At 46.4% G+C, this 18,007-nt stretch overlaps 1 protein-coding gene across 2 annotated transcripts in view; it reads left to right on the top strand.

Annotated features, from left to right (window-relative positions):
• The first annotated feature begins 1,002 nt into the window (after positions 1–1,002).
• RASEF (RAS and EF-hand domain containing) overlaps positions 1,003–18,007 on the top strand; it is a 41,174-nt gene continuing 24,169 nt past the window's right edge. Inside the window, exons 1-3 of one of the 2 annotated variants that reach the window (XM_035099748.3) lie at positions 1,003–2,119; positions 15,343–15,363; positions 16,524–16,670. In XM_035099748.3, the coding sequence (XP_034955639.2) occupies positions 1,692–2,119; positions 15,343–15,363; positions 16,524–16,670 (596 nt within the window). In that variant the 5' untranslated portion in view covers positions 1,003–1,691. The remainder of the gene's footprint in view (positions 2,120–15,342; positions 15,364–16,523; positions 16,671–18,007) is intronic. The other variant, XM_035099746.3, reaches the window with a different exon arrangement.

Below are 18,007 nucleotides of genomic sequence, written 5' to 3'. Positions count from 1 at the left end.
AAACGGAAGCTGCTCTGGTTTGCCAGAAGCGGCTTTGTCATGCTGGCCACATGACCTGGAAGCTGTATGCTGGCTCCCTTGGCCAATAATGCGAGATGAGCGCCACAACCCCAGAGTCGGTCACGACAGGACCTAATGGTCAGGGGTCCCTTTACCTAATTCTACTTCACAGAAACCTATTTACTGTAGATAGTTTACCTTTCCCAGACTCTCCACATACATATCTATAAGGAAACTGTCTTAGTTGGAGTGTGCCAAAAGATGTGTCACCACACCACCTCACAATCCTGCATTTTGCCAGTGCTGCACATGCAGTGTGTTGCCCTGAGTGGTTGGCCTGAGACCCAGGTCTCTCAAGTTCCATTTTGAATCCAAGACTCTTTCTGCCCTCACAAATTTGCCGGACAAATACAAAATGCTGAAATGCAAGTGAGATAAGGGAGGGAAAAGAATGTCTCCATGGACAAGATGCCTTGTGGTGAAAATTCCATGCAATTTTAACACACTCCCAGTATGTTTAATGGGACTTAGTTCTGAGTAAGTGATTTTAAGTAGAAGCCTAAATAGGCTGTAGTCCTATGTATGCTTATTTGGGTATGAGCAAGCCTCACTTGCTGTATAATCCTAAATGTGTTTACTCAGAAGTAAGTTCAACTTGTTTAGGATTGTTGCAAACAAAAACATGTCTGCTACCTTAGCTAAGCAACTGAAATAACTTACAGCACAACCCTATGTGAGTTTATTTGGAAGCGAGTCTCATATGCAGTTGGACTTACTGCTGGGTAAGTGAGCGCAGAACTGCAGCCTCAGGTATGCAAGAGAAATAACGCCCATTGTGTATTTGGGCCATTGAAGGGATTTTCCACGGGTGGCTTTATAGGAAGCAGTGAACAGGAAGCTTTGAACAGGTAAGTGATTTTTGTCCAAGATAAAGAGATTCTCAAAGCAACCTTCTCTACTTAGGCAGAAAAGCCGCCCTGGGCAAGAAAAAGCCAAGTCTGTTTGCAAAAGTTTTGGATAGAATCCTTCGAAATTAAGATGGAGTGTTATAAGAGACATCGGTGATAAAGCTCAAGGTCCCACGTTTAACTCCCGGTACTTTCAGCTAAGAAGGAGGAGGTAGCCGGTGCTTTAAGAGGCCAACCGTGGATGTGCTTTTAGGCGGGCTACTTCTTGTATTCCCTACGGACTACAACTCCCGTCATCTATGGTCATTGGCTGGGGGCCGCAGGCTGCCTAGTCCGGATTAAGCGCTTTCAGCAAACCCTGAAATCCACGCCTTGGCGTCTAGTCTCCGCACTGTGCTCTGCACCCTTGGCTAATCCTAAAATCGAGACGAAAAGAAAAAGAGAGTCTCGGAGGCGTGTGCTCCGACGTAATAAGCTAGGGCGCGTTTGCAGCCCCGCTACCCTCCTCCTGGCTCTGCGTTGCTCTTGGAAGGCGTCGACGGCGGGGCCGCCTCTCCACCGCCCAACGCAGCGCTCCAGGTGAAGAGGCGGGCGCGCTGAATCGCTCTCCACTCTCGGAAGAAACTTTCTTCGCCGAGGGGGTGGAGCGCCGAAGGGGCGGCGCCGAAGGTAACAGGCACCAGCGGGGGCTCCGCGCGGGCAGGGTGGCTGGGCTCAGTCGCGGGTGCTGCTCGTCCCGCTTCCGATCGTCCTTCCGAGCCGGATCCAGCCTCCGGGTGCCCGATGGGCTCCCCCGGGGGAGAGCAGGGGCCCTTGGACGACGTGTCCTGGCTCCGCTCGCTCTTCGTGGCCTGCGACGTGAACGGCTCGGGCCGCATCGAGCGCGACGACTTCGGCGCGCTGTGCGCCGAGCTGCGGGTCCGGCCGGCCGAGGCCGAGGCGATCTTCCAGCGCTTGGACACCAACCACGACGGCGCGATCACCTTCGCCGAGTTCGCCCGCGGCTTCCGCGGCGCCACCCAGCGCCGGAGGCGGCAGCAGCAGCAGCGACGGCGGGACAGCGCGCAGGAGCCGTCCGAGGACGCGGCGGACGAGCTGGGGCTGGGAGATGCCCTCGACGTCTTGAGCCAGGCGGCAGCGGCGATGGAGCCGAGCCAGGCTTGGCGGGAATTCGAGCAGCGGCTCGGGGACGAGGCCGGCTTCATCCCCAGGTAACCCCCGCCATCTTCCCCTGCCGGACTGCGGGGCGAGCGAGGAGAAAGCCGCGGGGAAGAAGGCAGGCAGGCAGGCAGGCGCAACCTGGCCTCGGCGCCCGAAATGCCAGAACCTCGTGGCCGGCTAAGCCCTCGGATGTGTTCAGGGTGTTATCAATGGTTAAAAGGGCTTCTGAGCATGTGCCGAGTAGCGTTGCTGGCCTTTTCCTCTCTGGCAGCGACTAATTACAAAGTAGACAACGGTAGGAATTCCTATGCACCTTTCCGCCTGGAAAACTTGTCCACCTTTCAAGAATGATGGAGTGATGTGGTCCTCCAGAAACGGTTGGACTCCCAACGCCTCTCGGCCCCTGTCAGCAAGGCCAATGCTCAGGGATACAGAGAGCTGTAGTCCAACAACATCTGGAGGGCTGTAGATTCCCCCATCCTAAAGTGTGCACAGGGACATCCTGCTTGGAACAAGGCAGCATCCCTTTTGTCATGGATCAGCTTGTGAGGTACCGTATTTCTCCGTGTATAACACCCCCCCCCCTGTATAAGATGCCTCTATTTTGGGGGACTCAAAATTAAGAAAATGGGGGGAGATTGCCCCCGTGTATTAGACTACCGCCCCCTTTTAAACATTATTTTAAAGTAAAAAACAAACCTAGTCTTAAACACGGACTAGTACGGTATTTGTTAGTTCTTTAATTGTGTGTCCTCCCCCACCCCCAATTTTATCCTTACAGCAACTCAGTAATTAGGTGGGCAGAAAGAGTGTGACTGACCCAAGTAAGTTATTCTAGTGGACCTTTCACCCTGGGATTTCTCAGGCAATCATTTGGCACTAGCCACTGAACAACACTGTCTCTAAGATAAAGGAGTAAAGGGAAAAAGCTTGTAAGTCGAAGCATTTCATTTCTAGGCATCCTCTTGCAATTTCAGAAATTAACTGGTGGCAACAGCACACTCCAGATGTATTTTCTGTCCACATAAACATTTTTACGGGTGTGTTATTTAAAAGAAAAGAAAACACACAGAGAGAGCCTTTTCTCTGCCCCCCCATTGTTTGAGATAAAACATTAGGCAGTGGCAATCCAGTCAGGCTGCAATAGGACTTTGGGATGGGAGAGGGGGGAGCAATAAATAATGACAGAGGCCCTTAAGAGAATATTTTATGATGCAATCCATATCTTTGAAATATCCCGTGCTACAAGTCTGCAAGGTGCCACATCGCTTCTGGACTCTCTTTTTTGTCCATTACTGCAGCCGGCTGGTGCTCCTCTCTTTGTGGGTTTCAGGTCTTTTCTCTTACTGCTTTTGAAACCCCAAAGCAAGCAGCAGTGGTTATTTGAAGGCATCCCAGTTCTGTAAAAGTTTGCAGAACACATTGCGAAGAAGAAGAAGGTGTACCTTGCCACTCCCTCCCTATTTTTGGAGCGGACAGTTGCTGCCCAGCTTACAAGGAAAATACTGAACACAAACAAATGAACAAATAAATCGTTATCTTTTATTGCATCTCTTCCTGTTTAGTGTTGGGGCTCTATTTTCAGCTGGAATAGAAAGGGTAGTTGTGTGGCTATTTAAGACAGGCCAGGAAGTTCACCCTTGTGCTGCTTTGGCTCTTGTGAAAATACTGCCCCTTGCCCCATCTGTAGGTGATCCATCTGCTATAGCAGGCTTGTCCAAATGTCAGCCCTCTGCACTGGGGTAGGAGCAGTTTTGAAACAGGCTCTTCTCACGCCACACTCTGTGTCTTTTTTTGAGACTTGATGTGCCACTTCCTACGACTTCAAAGCAGAGGCCGAAAAGCAGCCGGAAAGAGAGAGTAGAATTTTGTATAAAGAAGTGTTTGAAACTCCTATTGTTCTAGCCACAGTTTGTGACAGGGAGTTCCATTAGCATGAGCAGCTTCTGAACTCTGGGTGCAGTACTCCACTGTCCCTCAGACCTTGTGGGGACGGACTATATTTTCGGGGAGGGGGAGGGAGAAATGAACCAATTCCTATGCCCCACAAATCACCCAGAGATGCATTTTAAATAAAAGCACACATTCTACTCATTTAAAAACACGCTGATTCCCAGACTGTCCATGGGCCGGATTTAAAAGGCGATTGGACCGCATCCGGCCCCTGGGCCTTAGTTTGCCTACCCGTGGCCTAAGATTTCAGATCAAAACTGCAGTGTGGAAGGAAAGGAGGACCTTTTTCTGGCTCTCCACTTCCAGCTACTCTCTGAAGTCTGGAGAAGAGACCCTCTTAAGAATATTACGGGGGTGGGCAGGGGAAGGACTGGACCATGTGAAAAAATGAACATAATATTTTAGCTGCAGTTCATTCATTTTCAGCTTTGTATTCTTGCTATAAAAAAGTGTGCCTAGACAATTCCATTGTGGCGCCCATAACTTCGGTTTAAGGTGACATTTAGCTTCTAGCTTTCATATCTCAAGTTTCTAACGCTGGTATACAGGCAAATTCGTTCACTCTGCAGAGCAGTGAAACCAGAATTTTGTAACTGTTTTAATGCACACATGTACAGGTTATCAGCTAGAAATAACTTTTCATATGTGAAATGATCAAAGCATCCAAAGGTTCCTCTCTATCACATGGATGGTTTAAATTGGAGGCAGTCAGGCTTCTGAATACCAGTTTCTAGAAGTCACAGGAGGGAAGCGTGCTTTTGTTCTTGGGTCCTACACCCAGTTTCCCGCAGACTTTGGGCTGGCTACTGGGAGAACAGGGCGCAATCTAGATGGGCCACTGGCGATCCAGCAGGCTCTCCTTAGGTTTGTGTTCTCTCCCTCTCTCCATATGTATGACAATAACACAAGTTCCCATTCAACTTGAATTGCAATTCAGCTTGAGGAAAGGGCATAGCTCGGTGGTAGATCATCAGCCTTCCATGCAGAAGGTTGCAAGTTCAATCCCTGACAGCTGCAGGTAGAGCTGGGAGAGACGCTGCCACTCCCTGTAAACAGTACTGAGATAGATGGACCAATGGCCTGACTCACTGTGAGGGAGCTTCTTATGCTGCTGTGGAAACCTATGTATCCTATGTACCTGAGACTATTAATGCAATCCTGTGCATGTCAACTCAAGTGAGTCCTGCAGAGTTCAGCAGTGCTTAAAGGTAAAGGGGCCCCTGACCACCAGGTCCAGTCGTGTCCGACTCTGGGGTTGCAGCGCTCATCTCGCTCTATAGGCCGAGGGAGCCGGCGTTTGTCCGCAGACAGCTTCCGGGTCATGTGGCCAGCATGACAAAGCTGCTTCTGGCAAACCAGAGCAGCGCACGGAAACGCCGTTTACCTTCCCGCCGGAGCGGTCCCTATTTATCAACTTGCATTTTGATGTGCTTTCGAACTGCTAGGTGGGCAGGAGCTGGGGCCGAGCAACGGGAGCTCACCCCGTTGCAGGGATTCGAACCGCCGACCTTCTGATCAGCAAGCCCTAGACTCTGTGGTTTAAATCAATCCTGTGCATGTCAACTCAAGTGAGTCCTGCAGAGTTCAGCAATGCTTACTTCCAGGTAACTACGTACAGGATTGCATCCTCAGGCCCACTGAACTTGGTGGGCTCTCCCTCTGAGTAACAAACATGCATAGGAAGTGGTCTTTCTGGGCCCGCAACAGCTATTGTCGAGAACAAGGATTTAGGCTTTGCATTCATAATCCTGTGAGGTGATAAATTATCTTGTGACAAGCATATCACATTCCGTGTTTGCCTTTATGGATGGGCCCTGTGTTTGCGCAGTAAGAAGGCTCTGCTTGTGATAGCTGATCTATGATAGCCATTTCACCCAACCATGCCGTGACGTGAAAGGTCCAGTTACCAAAGAGTAACGGTGACACCCTGGGATGCCAGAGGAGGGAGTGGTCATGCTAAAGAAATGCTTCTTTCATCTACAATAATTGGTTACCATCATTTTGCTTATAATGTTAACAGTTGGGGCTTGATGTTCTGAGAAGATTATTTGATGTGAGGTCTCTTCTGTCAGATTTCAAAGGCCATTTTGCTTCCGCTGTACTATTGAACTTTGCATGACAGAGAACAGCAAAGATGGGCTTTCCTTCCAACTGTATATAATAATTTATACTGCACTTCCTTTGGTATCTCCCAAAAGCTTTCCCGCTTTTTGGCAGCAGGTAAAGCTGTTTGCCTGGCCTTCTGTAGGATACTATAGCTAGTATGGGGCTTCAGTTAAGGAGTCAGTGAGTGGCTCTAAGTGGTTTTATGGAAAATAAAAAAATTCCTTCAGTAGCACCTTAAAGACCAACTAAGTTTATATTTTGGTATGAGCTTTCGTGTGCATGCACACTTCTTCAGATAGTGTAAAATGTTTGCTAGAGTCTAAGTTGCATTCTCAGGCTCAACAGCATTGAAGGTCTACATGCTGGCCTAGTGCTGGACTCATCACTGTCTTAATTATACTAGGCCCTGCCCTGATGGTTGCATTCCAGGAATCATGAAGTTTTCAAAATATTGTTACCAAAAAATAATTCTTCTTCATTGAGTATTGGGTGAACCACAATGATTCTGTTTAAGTCCAGTTTCTGGAAAGGCTTTGAAATAATATGTTTGCTGGGACTGAAATAGCATTCCCCCCAGGTTACTAAATTGCAAGTGCTGTTAAACCTTCCTAGATTAGGAAACAAATATATCCATCATCTCTCCAGGTCACTAAGAGTCTCTGGAAGGAAGTCTCTTTGGGATGTTGGGGGAGAGTGTTAGGGGCCTTTTAACTTTAGTCCAGTCATGTGCTTTATAAAAATTCTTGCTGAGCTGTTCCATTTCTGGAAGAAATGCAACTTAGACTCTAGCAAACATTTTACACTATCTGAAGAAGTGTGCATGCACACGAAAGCTCATACCAAAATATAAACTTAGTTGGTCTTTAAGGTGCTACTGAAGGAATTTTTTTATTTTGCTTCGACTCAGACCAACACGGCTACCTACCTGTAACTGGTTTTATGGACTGTGATTTTAAGGATTTGTTTATCTGCTCTTTTAATAATATTGGAATTATCTATGTATTGGTCATTGTACTGTACCCTGGAATCTTAGGCTAAAGGACAGACTTAGAAGTGTTCTTAATAAATAAAACACAATAAATCAATTAAAGAATTTTAATTAGTCACATAGGAAGAGATGTTTAGGTTTCGATTAAGGCTCCATCTAGGCCAGTGTTTCCCAACCTTGTGCCTCCAGCTGTTTTCGGACTACAATTCCCATAATTCCTGACCACTTGTCTTGCTAGCTAGGGATGATGGGAGTTGTAGTCCCAAAACATCTGGAGGCACAAGGTTGGGAAACACTGATCTAGGCCAAGGGCAGGTAACCTGCCATATTGGATTCCAGTTCCCATCATGGCCGCTGGTTGGGGAGTCCAGAAAGATCAAGAGGGCCAAAGGGTTAGCTAGTCCTGATGTGGCCCCACATCCTGCTTGGGTAGCTGTTAGCCAGATGCCTCCTTTATTTAAGAGCCATAGCTCAGTGACAGAGCATATTATCTGCATGCAGAGGGTACCCACTTCAATCCCTGGCATCTCCAGGCATCAAAGGTCAGATTTATGTGCTTTTCCAGACAGCAGCAAGAAAAAAAACAGGCAGTGCAACTTAGCTTTAAAAAAATGGTAAGAGTTTCTAAATTATTTGTATAGAAACATAAAGATGGTTTGCTAAAGCCATGCCGTCTAAGCTTGGAAAATCCATCTTAGGCAGCCTTACTAGTTGGATTCACATGGTGGAAGAGAACAAAGTGAGAGGGTGTGACCTAGCTAAACCTGGCAGGACAGCTGACTCTATGATCTTAACCCCTTCATGCATTAATTACACTTAAGCATGTTGGTTATATGAGGCTGCGGAAGGAGCAGTTGATACTGCTTGTTATGAAAAGGAACTGAGATGTCAGATTTCCAAGCAAAGGTGAAAATTATCATTGATTTCCTGGAACATAGGAAAAGGGGATCATTGCATTGCTGTGCTGCCTTATACTAACCACTTTTGTTCACTTGAAGACTTGAGTCTTGTAACTTGATCCATGTATTGATTTCCATGGTGTTCTGAGTGGGCTTAATAAGGCCCTGGCTCTTTCATATAGAATTACATACGAACACTGTTTCCCCTAGTTCTGGATGCTCCTTTGACATGAAATGTGAGAGTGCAAATTATTATCCACCAGGAGGCTGTTGAAAGGGATGCAAAGAGAGCTATGCTTCCATCTAAAGAGCACTAACCTTTAGTGGTGAATGTACAACAAGCAAAGCTCAGTGCTAGAAACGCAGTGAAGGAGACTCAAGAGTACACCATACCTGCCAAGTTGCTGTCAGAGAAATAAGGGACCGGGCCAGAAATAGCAGTAACGCTGCCGCCATTTTGGAACTGGGCGGAGCATGCTCAGAAGTGACTTTTGATGCTGCTTTGCCCAGTTCCAAAATGGCCGTCGTGCCAGAAGTCGCACTGCAGCCATTTTGGAACTGGGCAGAGCAGCATCAAAAGTCGCTTCTGAGCATGCTCTGCCCAGTTCCAAAATGGCTGCCGCGCCAGTATAAACCGGGGGAAAACAAAAAAATCCGTTTTTTCAGCTAGGAACAGCTGGAAAAACGGGGATTTCCTGGGGAAAACGGGAGACTTGGCAGCTATGGAGTACACTGGGAATGGATCTACATGAAACAACAAGAATCTAATTAAGCTTAGTATGCATTTGCCATATAAATACTTAAAATAAGCTGCTTACACTTGTCAGTCATTTCAGTAGCTTTGCAACCATTGGTTAGGACACTGGAAGATTGGTTCAAATTTCATTCTTACTGACCCATCAGCTAGAACACTGTAGCTTGTCTTTTCCTGTATATTTCTGAGTAGAAGGGCTAGAGGGTTCTAGGTACTGCTTCTAGTTAGATAAGCGCTGATGTGTTTCCATGGCCTCTTTGTAGCCTGTAATGATTCTAATATGAACTTGCAAGAGCTGCATAATTTATATTTCTGTTTTATTGAATCAGAAACTCATGTATTGAAAATATTAACTGAAAATAGATCACAGTTGCCCATTTGAGATATTGGGCTTATGTAGAATAATGCAGATGATCAAGAACTTTATAGGCCGTTCATTTATCTATTCAGTGTCTTACAAAATTGTTATAACACTATTTTTAAAAAAGATTGGAAGGACAATTTCCCTAAAGTCTTCATATCTACCTGTCTATCTATCTATCTATCTATCTATCTATCTATCTATCTATCTATCTATCTATCTATCTATCTATCTCTATCTACCTACCGGTATCTAATCTATCTCTATCTCTATCTATCTATCTATCTATCTATCTATCTATCTATCTATCTATCTAGTGTGGGTGTGTTATCTTTTAAACAACATACTAGTCAGAAAGGTTTGCAGAATAGGTGCTTTTTAAACTTGGAAGCGAGTCCTTGGTTTGTCCTGCTCTCTGAAAGGAAACGTGCCTTCTTTCTGCAGTTACATTTTTGTAAGATGTTGGTTGCCAAACAGAAGCTGCACAGGTACAAGCAGATTGCTGAGTTGGTGGTGGAATGAGGCATGTGCAAAAAGAGTGTTTGTGTAAGCATCTGCCTCCCTTCCAGCAGCTAGTCCTTATCTCAATGCCATGGATACAATGTTTGTCATAGCACTTTGAATGTAGTCCAGCTGCTTAATAGGGTGGTAGAGTGAATTGCCATAGCTTTGTTTGGTGTGAGTGTGCAAATGCCTGGTTTGATTCTACTGAATGGCAATTCTCATGCATCACTTCAGACGGAGCGATGGTCAAAATGGGATAGCTGAGGTGAATCGAGACACATGGCAAAGTTAGGCACTTGGTGGTGCAAACCAGTCTAATCTGGACTCAGGTTCACTATCCCACGTGAGGGGAAAGGAGTGCTTGTTATCTCCAGCCAAACATCACGCTCACCTCCTACTTCCTTGGGTGTGGGCTGTGCACAGAGTAGTAATAATGGGGGCAGATGTACTGATGCTTAGTCATAGTTTTGAGTCTTTTCTCTGTATTATAGCGCAGCAGGACTAGTCCAAGACGCTTGTAGCCTAAGGTGAAGAACAAGATGACAAGCTCCCATTCTATGTCCAGTAGCTGACTGAGCTGGTAGCTGGATCTTGTTTTAACTCTGGCAACGAAACTTGGTTTTCTCCTGCACTTGAGGGCAACAGACTAGCTTAGGGGGCTCAGAAGTGGTCACGTGGCACACAGCTCTGTCGTTCACCATCTCAATGCTACTCCCCACTCTACTGGGATGGCTGGGAACTTTGGTTGGGACAGCTTTTAAAATGACTTTGTCCTCCAGCCACAAGTGAAACTCCAAATCTTAATGAACTTCTTCAAGCTTGGGTGACTCAAGCTTCAGGTTTGACTGCTGAATGTAGATTTTTCGTTATCATTTCATTACCTGGAAATGTATTTGAGTGTATGTGGATCAGAAATTCCTTAAAGTGATTCAGGTATTTGTTATTTTGTTTCTGACTTGTCTCTGATGCAGAAGCAATGGACAAAGTTAATGGGAACTTTGAATGGACTAGGAAACCGTTTTTTTTATTTTTTAAAAAGTAAAACCTAGGTAAATAACAATGAACATTTGGCTCCTTAATAATTCATTTTCAACAAATGGTCACAATATTTGGCAGCAGCATTGATGAACCAACTTGCAAATATTTCTCCTGGAATATGGCAGTCTTTAAGTTATCAGGGTGCCATTTCCAATCAGCTGAGCTACAGTAAGAGGTAATGATAATCCGGGGTAGAGGTTGCTCTGAAACAATAATCTCAAGTGATCTGAAACATGGGGTTATATCCTGTCTTGGTCATACTTGCAGTAGACCCATTGAAGTTAATGGACATGATTAACTTAAGCCCATTAATTTCTGTGGTTATACTCTTACTTGAATACAAACTGCAGGAGGGAGGAATGATTTCCACATGCCCCTTCTTCTAAATGCCCCTTGCAAATAATAATAATAATAATAATAATAATAATAATAATAATAATAATAATAATATATTATTTATACCCCGCCCATCTGGCCGGGTTCCCCCAGCCACTCTGGGCGGCTTCCAACAAAACATTAAAATACAGAAATCCATCAAACATTAAAAGCTTCCCTAAACAGGGCTGCCTAGAGATGCCTTTTAAAGGTCTGGTAATTGTTGTTCTCTTTGACCTCTGATGGGAGGGCATTCCACAGGGTGGGTGCCACTACCGAGAAGGCCCTCTGCCTGGTTCCCTGTAACTTGGCTTCTCGTAGCGAGGGAACCGCCAGAAGGCCCTCGGAGCTGGACCTCAGTGTCCGGGCAGAACGATGGGGGAGGAGACACTCCTTCAGGTATACTGGACCAAGGCCGTTCATGGACTAGCTAGCAGAGCAGTAGTCTTCAACATTTTTGAGCACCTGCCTTTAATCCAAATATGTGTTTGGGAACCCAGCTCTTTTCCTATATACCGTATAGGTATATATGTCTGCTGCTGCTGCTGCTGCTGCGACCGACCTTAAATCAGGCCACAATCTGAAAGTGGGACCCAACCCAGTTGAAGCCTGGGCTGCTTGTTAATCTGTATTTCTCTATTGCTTTGTAAATCTCTATTTCTGGTACCCTGTGCCTCTGTGAAGGTGCTGTGGGGTTCCTGTTGAATGGCCCGTACAGTGCCCCCCCCCACAGAAGCCTTGAACTGGTGGCGTTGCCATTGACTCAAGATTAAGGGCGTCTTTGCCTTCCCATCTGACTGTAGTTAAAAAAACTTCTCTGTTTCCAAAATGGCTCTGGGGCTGGTGGCAGTGGTTGCCAACGTGTGCTTTTAATTCCAGATCTCATTCAGGCTTTTTGTATATAAGCATTCAGGTGAGTGCCCACTGTCGCCTCTAATTTAAAAAGACTCCATCGCCTCCTTGTGACTCCCGGTGCTTCTGGAGAGGTTTGCGCTGTTGCGCTTGCCTGTGGTGTGTTTTCTCGCTCCTTGCACCTGACTGGCACAGCGTAAATGTCGGCCGCCGGAGTCTGCTGAATCAAGCTCTTTTGACAGTTGTAATTGGGCCAGTGAGGAACAATGAAACCGTATTGTGGTTTTTGAGATCAAATAAGCTGAGCAAACTCCCGCAATTGCCGCCATATGTTTGTGACAGCAGAGGCTCTTCCCAGCCGAGCTCAGCAGGCACAGACTGAACAGCATGGCTGGGGGGGGGCAGGGGCGGTGAGCCTTAAGCTTTCCAACCTCCCTTCTTTCAGGCTTCTTGTTTGTTTAATCTTTGAAGCTGAAAAATCTCCAAGAACAGCAGCTGTGACGTGCTTGTGAGCCAGAACAAAAGGTAGCACTGTCAGAATAGGGCCAGGAAGCCGGCTCCTCAGCTCCCAAGGATAGGTTTACAAGGGCTCTGTGGAAAGCGGGGGCAGGGCGGTGGGGAGATGTGTATTTGTTTGCCAGCCCATGCAATTTTTTAAAGTTGAGATGGTGGGGTGTAGATTAACAAATGGCCTCCGGGTTTCACCCATCTCTTCTGGCTACACCTGGCTACACCCAGCACAACTCTGATGCATGCATGCCATGGGCCATTATGAAGAAACAAAACCCATTGCTTCCCACACAAAGTGGCTTAAATATGCCTGACAGTAGGTGGTTTAAAAAAAACAACTTTTATAAGCCATCATTATTAAATTGGCTTGGTGCCTTCCAGGTGTTTTGGGCTACAGCTCACTTTGTTGTTTAGTCGTTTAGTCGTGTCCGACTCTTCGTGACCCCATGGACCATAGCACGCCAGGCACTCCTGTCTTCCACTGCCTCCCGCAGTTTGGTCAAACTCATGTTCGTAGCTTTGAGAACACTGTCCAACCATCTCGTCCTCTGTCGTCCCCTTCTCCTAGTGCCCTCAATCTTTCCCAACATCAGGGTCTTTTCCAGGGAGTCATCTCTTCTCATGAGGTGGCCAAAGTATTGGAGCCTCAGCTTTATGATCTGTCCTTCCAGTGAGTACTCAGGGCTGTAAGAATGGATTGATTTGATCTTCTTGCAGTCCATGGGACTCTCAAGAGTCTCCTCCAGCACCATAATTCAAAAGCATCAATTCTTCGGCGATCAGCCTTCTTTATGGTCCAGCTCTCACTTCCATACATCACTACTGGGAAAACCATAGCTTTAACTATACGGACCTTTGTCGGCAAGGTGATGTCTCTGCTTTTTAAGATGCTTTTAAAGATGTTTGTGCTACAGCGCACTATTGCAATTCAAAACGTCTTCCGGGAACTAGGTTGGTGAAGGCCGAACATTTCTGAGCTATGAAGTTTAAGCCTCTTTTTTGAATCTCAGCCTGGTGCTGAACCCCCTAAATGACCCTTATCTCTCCTGAGATTCAGTCTTACATACCTAAGAACTTTGAACCAAGGCTGTGGTGATTTTTATGCAAGTAGGTTGTTAAAAACAAAAGGAAAGTGTGGCTTTTAAAAAAAGTGAACCTGCCTTCCTGTTCTGCTTGTTGAAAATGACGTCAGGATATTTGATGCCTCTTATAAGGCCAGTCCAGAAGATAGTGTCCCCAGTACGATGCTGTGTCCAGGAGCATAGCTGCCAAGTCCGGATCGTAAAGATCCGGGATCGGCAGCGCGCGCATGACCGGAAGTTGCGTCACGCCAGAAAATGGCGGCGCCAGCGCCGGAAGTCGCTTCCGCGCATGACCGGAAACACGTAAAAGCGACTTCCGGCGCCGGCGCCACCATTTTCTGATGCCCATAGAAGGGCGAAGCGCCACCGGAAGTCGCGTCACGCAACTTCCGGTCATGCGCAGAAGCGACTTCCGGCGCCGCCATTTTCTGGTGCCCATAGAAGGGCAAAGCGGCACCAGAAAAATGGCCGCCGGGAAGAAGCGAATTTAAGGGACAATGCCGGGATTTTCTGCCAAACGGGAGACCGCCGGGAAACGGTGAGAAAAAAGGGGTTTTCCCGGCGGATACGGGATACTTGGCAGCTATGTCCAGGAGATTGCCTGTCCACCAGTGTGTGAGGGAAGCGGCACAGACACTTCAGACGCTTTCTCTGATTATTCAGAAAGATATCAACAGGCCCAATAACTGAGCCAAATGCCTTGGCCAGACTCTGCTGCATCCAGCCCAAGTGCCAATTCTTTTCACCTACCTCCTCAGGCCACACTGCTGTTCTCCTTCATAATATCAGCCATGCCATCCAGGGTCGGCCTCTGGCTCATTCCCCAACGCAGTGCGTGCTTGTCAGCATTGCTCGTCTGTGGTCAACGCAGGACAAACAAGTCAGTCTCTGCACAAAGGAGCAAATGGGAAAGGAAGCTGATATAAAGAAGCGGCAACATTCAAGCAACAAGTGGGCGAACATTTCGGTCTCCCAGGACACTTTGCTCACTGACCTGGCAGTTGTCAGTCCAAAACAAAGGAACTTCAAAGGGAAACCACAGTGTGAAGTTGTTGGGCTAGAATTGATCGGGGAATTTGATTCTATTTATTAAGCCTTGAATAGAGACAATGGCATCCCCTCTCACTACAGGGGTGAGTTAACGTACTGCCATAGCGAATTGCCACTTTGCTTATCTTATATACATTTGAACGTTGCATACAATTGTCTCAGACTGGGCCTCTCGCTGCTGTTTTGCGCCACTGTTGTTGCGCCGCTGCTGTTTTGCGCCACTGTTTAATCCCCCCCCCATTCCATTGTGCATACCTGCCAACTAAGGAGAACAGGTCGGGCACCTGACAAGGTTGGCCCTAGTCCACAGAATTTTATGCCATGATAAATCTGTTAGTTTTTAAGATGACGTAAGACTGTTTTTGTTTTGTTTTTGCGGCAGCCAACTGACACAGCTACATGTCTGGACAATTTTACGGAAGATGCACTGAAAATTTGCTTATCTTCCTGTAAAAATAAAATTGGGCACCCGCCCTGTGGAATGCCCTCCCACCAGATGTCAAAGAGAAAAACAACTAACAGACTTTTAGAAGACATCTGGAGGCAGTGTTTAGGGACGCTTTTAATGTTTCACGGACTATTGTGTTTTAATATTTTGTTGGAAGCTGCCCAGAGTGGCTGGGGAAACCCAGTCAGATGGGTGGGATATAAATAAATGATGGTGATGATGATGATGTTTTGCCATGAAAGTTGGCCTCCAAAACCACCTCAGTTTGCCCTCATTCTGCCAACACCAATTCCAATGAGTATTTTGGTTGCAGTTCCTAGATATATATTGACTATCTTTAATTATCCCAACAGGAACGCCAGTGGCATCCAATGGTAGGTTATTGGTTGAGTTAAGTTTCTTTTTGTTACAGCATCCTAGAAAAGCTTTCATCGTGCTGCCTTTCTTACTAACAGTGCATGGGAGTGTGCTTGCTGGTTTCTGTCCACTTCTCTAAAGTTTATCCTGCATCTAAAACCTTGCACTATATATATTCTTCACATTGGTGAGCAGAGTTGGCCCCTTTGGCCCTGGCCCCTCCCCAGGCACCCATGCATTGGGGCACACATCTGAATTGGAAAAAGCCTGTGCTGCTGGGTGTGTGGTCTTCTACACAATGAGGCCACCCATGTGACCAGGAGAGCCACTTGCATGGAAGCCTATGAGCAAGCAGCTGCTCACCCAAAGGCTTCATAAAAGCAGGTACCTGGTCCCACGCATGGATGCCTAGGAGGTGGGGCCAGCAACAGAGAATCGGAGAATTCTAGAGTTGGAAGGGTCCACGAGGATCATCTAGTCCAACCCCCTGCAGTGCAGGAATTTTGCCCAGTGTGGGGCTCAAACCGATGACCCTGAGATTAAAAGTCTCCTGCTATCCCAGCACATGCCTGGACACAAAACCAGTATCATAGTTGGCATTTACATGGATCAAAACATTTTCTACCAAGTTTACATAAGGTGAGGAACCTCGGGCCTCGGGAGCCAGATGCGGCCCTCCAGGCCTTTCTGTTTGGCCCTCCAAACTCTCCCCAGGCCACACCACTCACTGGCCTGGCTTTGCACCCCAAAGAGTGTTTGTCCGGCTGCAGTTTGCCTTTGAACTCCCATTATACCTCTTCCTTGTCTGGATGGAAGATAGAGATGCCTCACCCTCCCACTGGCATGTGACCCTCAGAAAGTTGTGCAGAAGTTGCCTCTGTCCCCACAGTAAAAGCATTAATTATTGTGCAATTACACTGTTTCCCAAACATTTTGCAATATTGTTTTGAAGAGATCCACATCTCTTCTGAGTTGATGCCATTAACCAAAGAAATGCTAACAATTTTGTAAGGGTTAAATATAATTGGTTTGTGGTACAAAAGCCTAACCCATGAAAACTAAATAGGAGTGCTTTTTCCTTCGCCATTTCCACATCCACCTCTGCATGAGATATAAACTGATTATTTGTGAGAAAATATGCAGTATGCTTTAATTAGTGTTTCCCCCCCTCTTCCAGGCAAGAACAGGTCAGTGTTCTGTATCAGAACATCAATATTGTGGAACCACGATTAATTCAACCTTATGAGCATGTTATTAAGAACTTTATTCGAGAGATCAAGCTTCAGAGTGCAGAGATGGAAAACTTAGCCATAGCTGTAAAAAGGTAAGAGTCAAATGTTTTGTACTTCATAGTGAAACAATTACCATTTTTGTCCGCAGTACATGGTGTTGTTTAAAGTCACACGATATTGTTAATGGCAGCATTCAACTGCCAAAATTTCACTGTGAGTTGGATGAGGCTAGTGGGTGTGAGAAGTCAAAATTAGCATTGGTTGTCCTGGAATCTCTGAGAAGCTGAATGAAATGCTTAATATCCAAAGGCAGACTATTAGCCTAATATCATTCTTTTTCATGCTATGTTTTTCATTGCAATCATGAAATTATTGCAATGAAAAAACATAGCATGAAAAAACATAGCATAAATCATGCAATTATATCCTCAGAGTAGACCCACTGGAATTAATGGACACACAACCAACTTAGGTTCATTCATTTCAGTGGGTCTTCTCTGAGTATAACGTGGCTGGATACAACCAAAATTCCTTCCTTATGGAATCAGGATTGTAACTTTTTTTTAAAAGTGCTCTCAGAAGTCTATTTTACTTTAAAGTTGTACCTTTGAACACACATATGGAAAAGGAAATAGTTATCCGTTATAGACTGTTTAAGCAGTATGACATCCAGGCCGATGTGACTGGTGAAATGTGTTTGAACTTTTTGTTGCTTATGGTGACCCAATATTATTCCATGTGAAGCAACAGTTATAAGTCCCAGCTCATTTAACTTTTTGTGGAAACACATCATAGGAAGTTGGCAGCAGAGAGGGAAGGGGAAAATGAAGCTGCCTTCTTTGTGCTGCTGTTATAAGATGTTCAGATTGGTGAGTGGAAAACCAGTTCACATACAGTTCTGCACATCATTTGCAGTCACAAGAGCCGTCATAGAGTCCTTTGTAGGTTCTCCATTCACCACGGGGCAAGTTAGGGCAGCTGCCCTACTCTAGAAGCAGGGCTGGTGGGCAGAGGCGGAGCACAGCCCGGCGGAGCGCGAGTTCGCCATTCCCGCCGCGCTGCGCCCTCCCTCCAGCTCCCCGTCGCACCCTCTGGCAAGGCCAAGCGCGGCGGGGAACCAGGGAGAGAAGGACCCAGAACAAAAGCGTGCATGCCCTTATATAGACATCTAAAATTGCCCACCCTCCAGTCCAAGGCCATCCCCAGAAGCGCATAGCTGCCAAGTTCCGGCCTGAGAAATAAGGGACTGGAACGGAAGTAGCAGACCGGAAGTAGCGCTGCCGCCATTTTGGAACTGGGCGGAGCATGCTCAGAAGCTACTTTTGATGCTGCTTTGCCCTGTTCCAAAATGGCCACCACACCAGAAGTCGCGCTGCAGCCATTTTGGAACTGGGCAAAGCAGCATCAAAAGTCGCTTCTGAGCATGCTC

The sequence above is a fragment of the Zootoca vivipara genome, chromosome 10 (assembly GCF_965207765.1).
Source record: "Zootoca vivipara chromosome 10, rZooViv2.hap1.1, whole genome shotgun sequence".
NCBI classification, from domain to species: Eukaryota; Metazoa; Chordata; class Lepidosauria; order Squamata; family Lacertidae; genus Zootoca; species Zootoca vivipara.
Note: the sequence above shows the minus strand (reverse complement) of the source record. Positions and strands in the feature narration are given on the sequence as shown.